This window comes from Vipera ursinii, assembly GCF_947247035.1.
Source record: "Vipera ursinii genome assembly, chromosome: 3".
Classification (NCBI taxonomy): Eukaryota; Metazoa; Chordata; class Lepidosauria; order Squamata; family Viperidae; genus Vipera; species Vipera ursinii.
This window is the reverse complement of record NC_139516.1, coordinates 451501-457500: the sequence shown is the minus strand read 5'-3', so window position 1 is coordinate 457500 and position 6000 is coordinate 451501. Positions and strand designations below refer to the sequence as shown.

The 6000-nt window shown below is 61.3% G+C and overlaps 1 protein-coding gene across 1 annotated transcript in view; it reads left to right on the top strand.

The window, feature by feature from the left end:
• Window positions 1-4878: 4878 nt before the first annotated feature.
• SLC12A5 (solute carrier family 12 member 5) overlaps window positions 4879-6000 on the top strand; it is a gene marked incomplete at both ends in the record, with an annotated part of 91500 nt that continues 90378 nt past the window's right edge. Inside the window, one exon of the mRNA XM_083361053.1 lies at window positions 4879-4987. Coding sequence (XP_083217179.1) covers window positions 4879-4987 — 109 coding nt within the window. The remainder of the gene's footprint in view (window positions 4988-6000) is intronic.

The window sequence follows — 6000 nt, the reverse complement described above, 5'->3', positions numbered from 1 at the left end:
CCAGAGCTACAAGCAGAACGAAGGAGAGAGTGCAGGCCAGGCCAGGCCCGGGATAGGAAATAAGCCTCTGCTCCCTTGGGTCTGACGGCCCAGAGGGAAACGCTGGCCCTCTTTCGGCACCTGTCCTTGCCCCCCCCCCGAGAGCAGCACAGAGCGAGCGGCTTTTGTGGCCTCCATTTCCCGCCTTGAAGGGCTGCCCTTTCCTCTGCGCCCTCTTCTCTATTAATTGAGACGTTAAACATTAACAAGTACAAACTCTGGCAGCAAGTCAAGCTTCTGAGGCGCCCAATCCTAACTCAGCGTGTAGCACCTTCAATGCTTTATGGGTAGGGAGGCCTGTGGGGCAGAGGGAAGAGGGAGGCCAGTGGGGCAGAGGGTCCCGTGGGGCAAGAGTGGCCGCAGACAAGGCCGGCTTCCCAGCTCCCCTCAGGAGGTGATATTTAGGGGAAGGGGCGAGGAGGGCACCCACCCATTCTGAACCGGTGGGATGGGTAGATGGCCTTGGGAGATGCAATCCCTCAGATCAGCCGGCCCCGTGCTTACGACCACAACTGAGCCCAAAATTTATGTTGCTAAGTGAGACAGTACTTCAGGGAGTATTGCCCCATTTTGCAACCGTTCTTGCCACCGTTGAATCACTGCAGATGTTAAGTCAAGTAACCTGGTTGTTAAGTGAATCTGGCTTCTCCCGTTGACTTTGCTTATCAGGGGATCACGTGACAACCCCCCCGGGACACTGCGACCGTCGCAAGTACATGCCAGTTGCCAAGCATCCGAATTTCGATCACGTGACCGCAGGGATGCTGCAACGGTCATAAGTGTGAAAAACGGTCATAAGTCATTTTTTTCAGGGAAGTTTGCAACTTTGAATGGTCACTAAATGAACTCTGCTAAGTTGAGGACCACTTAACTTTTGACTCGGAGAACGTGGGGCAAAGTCCCATCAACTGTCCCCATTGGCTCCCAGGGGTCTCCCTGGGGGCCCTGAACAGAAAGCGGTCAGCCCCAAAGGGGCAGCCAGCAGCCCTTGGGGGACAGGAACCCCCCAGCTCCTCTGATCCCCCTCCCCCGGCAAAGGGGTCTCGCTGCCTGCTGACGGCCCCCCCTCCGCCCTTCAGCGTTCCCATCTGCCCTTTGGAGGACACCTTCCAGCTCCACGGCGGGATTCAGATGACACAGCAGACCTGGCTGAACTGAGCCGCCGGTAATTCAGCAGGTGGCTGGGTGCCAGCTAGAAAGTCTTGGTGCTGAGACTTCTGTCCCTGCCGAGGTCTGGAGGCAAAGCCGCTCGGGACCTCCTGGCCGCCGGGAGTCGGTAGCCGAGACCAGCCGGGTTCACACCAGACGCTTCACCGGGTGAGGGAAAGACTGAGTGGCAGCAGGGGCCCAACGCCCCAAATCCTGATTTAGATTTATTTGGGCATCTAGGGCTGCCCACCTTGCCATTTTAGTGACTCTGAACAGCTAACGAGGTTTAAAGCTGAAAACAAACAAACTCATGAACAAAAATATACAGATAACGGCAGCTGGGGACAGCAGTCACAACAGCAGCCACATCCTCACAATCCAGCAGAGGTGGGGCTGCATGGCTAAGACCCCCTCAGAGGACCCTCCTTGGAAGAGGGGGGCAGAGATGCCCTCCTGCCAGACCTGAGGGGCAGATAAGAGGCAGTGACCAAGATGATCGGGGGACTGGAGGCTAAAACAGAGGAAGAACGGCTGCAGGAACTGGGCATGGCTGGTCTAGGAAGAGAAGGACCAGCGGAGACTTGACAGCGGGGTTCCAATATTGGGGGGGCTGGCACAGAGAGGAGGGGGGTCAACCTATGTTGCAAAGTGCCTGAAGGCCAGACAAGGAATAAACGGAAGGAAACTGATCAAGGAGAGATTCAACCTGGAAATGAGGAGGAATTTGCTGACAGTGAGAACCATCAAGCGATGGGACAGGAGTTGCCTTCAGATGTTGTAGGAGCTTCATCACTGGAGGCTTTCAAGAAGAGACCGGACGGCCATCTGTCAGAAATGGTGTAGGGTCTCCTGCTTGGGCAGGGGGTTGGACTAGATGACCTACAAGGTTCCTTCCAACTCCGTTACTCTAATCCTATCCTATCCTATCCTATCCTGTCCTGTCCTGTCCTGTCCTGTCCTGTCCTGTCCTGTCCAGTCCTATCCTATCCTATCCTATTATTCTTTGGGCTTGAGAGCCCCCCCCCCCCAGCCTCTTGGTTTGCACTTGGAAGTACCCTGGGAGCCAGCGTCCCCAAGGAAGCTCAGGGAGCAAAGGGGCAACCCTGGTTTGTGTTTTTGTGATGTAGCCAATTATGTAAACACGGGTGGTTAGCTGATGCTTCAGAGTTGGGTGCAAACTCAAGGGCCAACTTGGTGAGCAGACTAAACACACAGTGTGAAGGCAGCAAATATCTGGTGGGGTTTCCAAAGTGGATTAATTCAGTAGGCATGTTCAGCATGGTGTGTGAATGCAGCCGTTACGTTTTAGGAGTAGGCAAAGCGAGCATCTGATGAATGCAGATCTCTCCTGCTATCCCTGAGGAGCACAGCTGGAGCTTTCCTGTTCATCCCGGGGCCAAGCCTAGACCAGAAAACCTCGGGGGGGGGGGAGGAAGGGGGGTTGTTCCACTCTGCAAAGAAAATTCTGACGGGATCCTTGCAGCCTGGTGACCAATGCCCCCCCCCAGCAGCACTAGGTGCACACCAGTGCCGCATGGGGCAACTCCCACCCACCCACCCACCCAAACCTCAGGTCTGCCCTGTCGGGGTCTGGCAGGTCTCGAGCTAACCCTCCTCCTGGGGGGGACTCAATAAAGAGGCCACCATGTGTGGCAGCTGCTGAAGAGGGGCCGGTCCGAATCCAGCAGCATTGCCCCCCCAAGCGCAGTAGAGCCTGGGGGCTTAGCTCCTCCCCCAGGCCAGGCGAGAACATCTGGGGCTTGGGAAAGGGCTGACGGGGGGGGGGGGAATGTGAGCCAGGCACATACATTCATGCATTATCGGGTGAAGGAAGATGTGGAGGTGTTTCTCCCCTCTCCCCCCAGCACATCCTCAACCTGGGGGGGGCGGAATTTGTGTGACAAGGCTGAGTGATGGCTACTCCCTGATGGCTTTCAAGAGGCCTGGATAGATCCATGGGGAGAGCGGTCACCCCCAGGCTGGGGGACAGCCTGCTCCACATTCTGGCCCAGGGAGGGAGGGCACCCGTCCCCTGCTTGCAAGTGCCCCTCCCCCAGCATTTGGTGGGTCAGCGGGAGGAGCTAGGGGCCCTGGGGGTGGTCTTTTCCCAGGGCCTCCCCCTTGCAGAGCAGGTGACGGAGGCGGTGATGGGCAGCAGGGCCTAAGGATCCATGGAGGGAAGCGTCCTTGAGCTAGAAGTACAGTAAAATTAGACTCAATAACTGGGTGATGTGATGAGTTACAGATTTTTACATGTCTGTGGCTGATTTTTGCCCAGAGGCGTTCTGCTCGCTGCAGATTACAGCAGTAGGAAAGGGCCTGAACCAAGGAGACAAAGCCACCAAGGAGCCAGCTGGGCCCTCAGAGGATGCTGGACTGGCTCTTCCCCCCCCCCCCCCGAGACCCTGGAGGCTGATGACCCATCCCTCAGCACACCTCCCAGGCTGGGGAGGCGCCTTGGGGGTGTTGGGGGTCTTCGCTTCTACTGACCAGGAAGAACCAGTTTGGCTCTTCAAGGTGCTCTTCGCCGGGTTGACCTGCCAGGTGTCAAACTGTAGATCACATCATGACCCACTCTAAGGCGAGGGCCGGAACCGGGCCAGTGTCCGACTTTTCCCAAGTAAAGGATGCTGCGCTTCAGTGGTTAGATTGGCCGAATAGAGGCCTTTTTAATATTCATTATTTTATTGTATTTTTAATTGAGGTGAAATGTAAATATGCCATTCTCCCGGGGAGAGGCCGGGGGCTCCCCTCAGGGCAGGGCCTGCCCCCTCCCGAGAAAAGGGCTTAGTCTTCCACGGACACGGGGAATGGGGAGAGCCAAAGCCCCCCCTCTCCGTCCAGGGTGCGGCTCACAGCCTTGGTCGGCCTGCGGGGGTAGTCGGGGACCCCGAATCGGCCACGGGTCACGAGCTTCGGCTCCTTCCTTGCCCCACAGCGGGGGCTTAAGGTGTGTGGAGGGGTCTCCGGGGAAAGAGAAATCCGGTCCTTCGCAGCTGCTCCGGGAGCCCCAGGTCGGAGGCTCGCCGAGTACGAACGTTCCCAATTCGGTCATTTTCAGACGGAGGCAGAAAACGGGGCGATTCAGTTCGGTTCTGGGGTTCAGCATCTGCTGCGCCGCCTTGGCCGCGTTTCCTTCATTGCCGCCTTTAACAGCTGCGTCCTCCTCGGCCCGAAGCCCCCCCGCCTTTGTTCTCCGGCTGCCTCTCTTTCATTGCTGCCCCTTTGCCCGGGGAGGGAGGGAGGGAGGGAGGGAGGGAGGCGGGGGCTGCCCTTCCACGCCGTCCCCCCTCTCCCGCGGACGGTGCACCGGTGGCTGAGCCCGGCCGCCGCGGAGCCCGCGCGCGGGGAGTCCCGCCGATTAACGGCGAGTTGTGACGCGCCAGGCGGGGGGGGGGGGGGCGGGAGGCAGTACGCGCTCATTCGCTGCCGCCGCCGCCGCCGCCGCGCGTCTCCCTCCCCCTCCCTCCCTCCCTCCCTCCCTCCCTCCCTCCGGCAGGTTCGCTGGGCGGCCGCGCGGGCGGGGATCCCGGGCGCCTGCACTGCCCACCAGCCGCCGCCCCGCCAGTCCCCGCTCTGCCGCCGCGCCGGAGCCGGAGCCGGAGCCGGAGCCGGAGCCACTGCCAGCCAGCCAGCCGCGCGAGGGAGCGAGGGAGCGAGCGAGGGAGCGCGGAGAGCCTGGCCGGCGAGATGAGCCGCCGCTTCACGGTCACGGCCGGCGAGGAGCCGCGCGCGGGCACAGCGCCGGCCGCAGGAGCCGCCGAAGCCCCGCCGCAGGTGCCGCCGGGCAGCGGGCAAGGTAAGGCGCGCGCGCGAGGCTCGGCTGCCCGCCGGCGGGGCTGCTCGGCACCCCGCGCCACGCCGCGCCACGCCCTCCCCGCCACGCTCGGCCGCCGCTGGCCGCTGGCCGGAGGCCACCCAGGACGGTCCCCGGCGCGGCGAGCGAGACAGGCGGGGGGCGGCGGCGGCGGGCTCGGTTGCCGCCCCCGCCCCCGCCCGCCCCGCCTCCCCCGCTGTGGACCCTCCTGGGACGGAAGGCGGGCAGTCCGGGGCCCTCGCTCGGCCGGAGCCGCGGCGGAGGGACCCGCCCCCCCCCCCGATTGTCCGGGCTCCAGACTGATCGCCTTTCGGCCGGCCCGGCTCGACCCCCACGCCGGCCCTCCCTGCGCGCGTCCCGGAGGAGCCGCGTCGCTCAGCCCCTCCCGCCTTGACCTTCCTCTCCTCGGAAAGGGCAAGAGGAGGGCGGGGGGGCGAGCCGGCGGGTCTCTACTTGCTTGCGGTGCTATGCTCGTTCGGAGCCCTGAGCCCGCCGGGAGCCCCTTAGCTTGTGCAGAGGGTTTTTCTTGTCGTGATGTGCCCATTTCTCAGACGATTAGAGCAAAACCGAGGAAGCCGCAGGTGATCCGTTGCTGGACAGTTGTCCCTTGACCCAATTGTTGGGCAGTCAGATTAGGGCCCAATTCTCAAAGAGCCCGAAGGATGAGGAGGAGGTGCTGGTCCTGCCCCGGTCAGGGGTGAGGGTGCTGAAGAATTGGGGGGGGGGGGTGTGAGGAAGGAATCCCTGCAGTCTTTAAACCCTGATTTGTTGAGCAAACCATCATGGCCATCCAGCTGCCTGGAGTTTGCCCTTAATGGCTTTGTGGGGTTCCGTGTGGGGAAACGCAGCTCCAGCTGACTTGGGGCCCTGATTTCAGAGGCTGACGATAACTTTGCGTTCTAAGCCCCTCTGAAAAAAGACCCTCCCTCATTAGGAAACTGCTCCTGGCGGTCAGCAACTGCACTTGAGTGGGCAAGAAGGACGCCCCCCTCCCC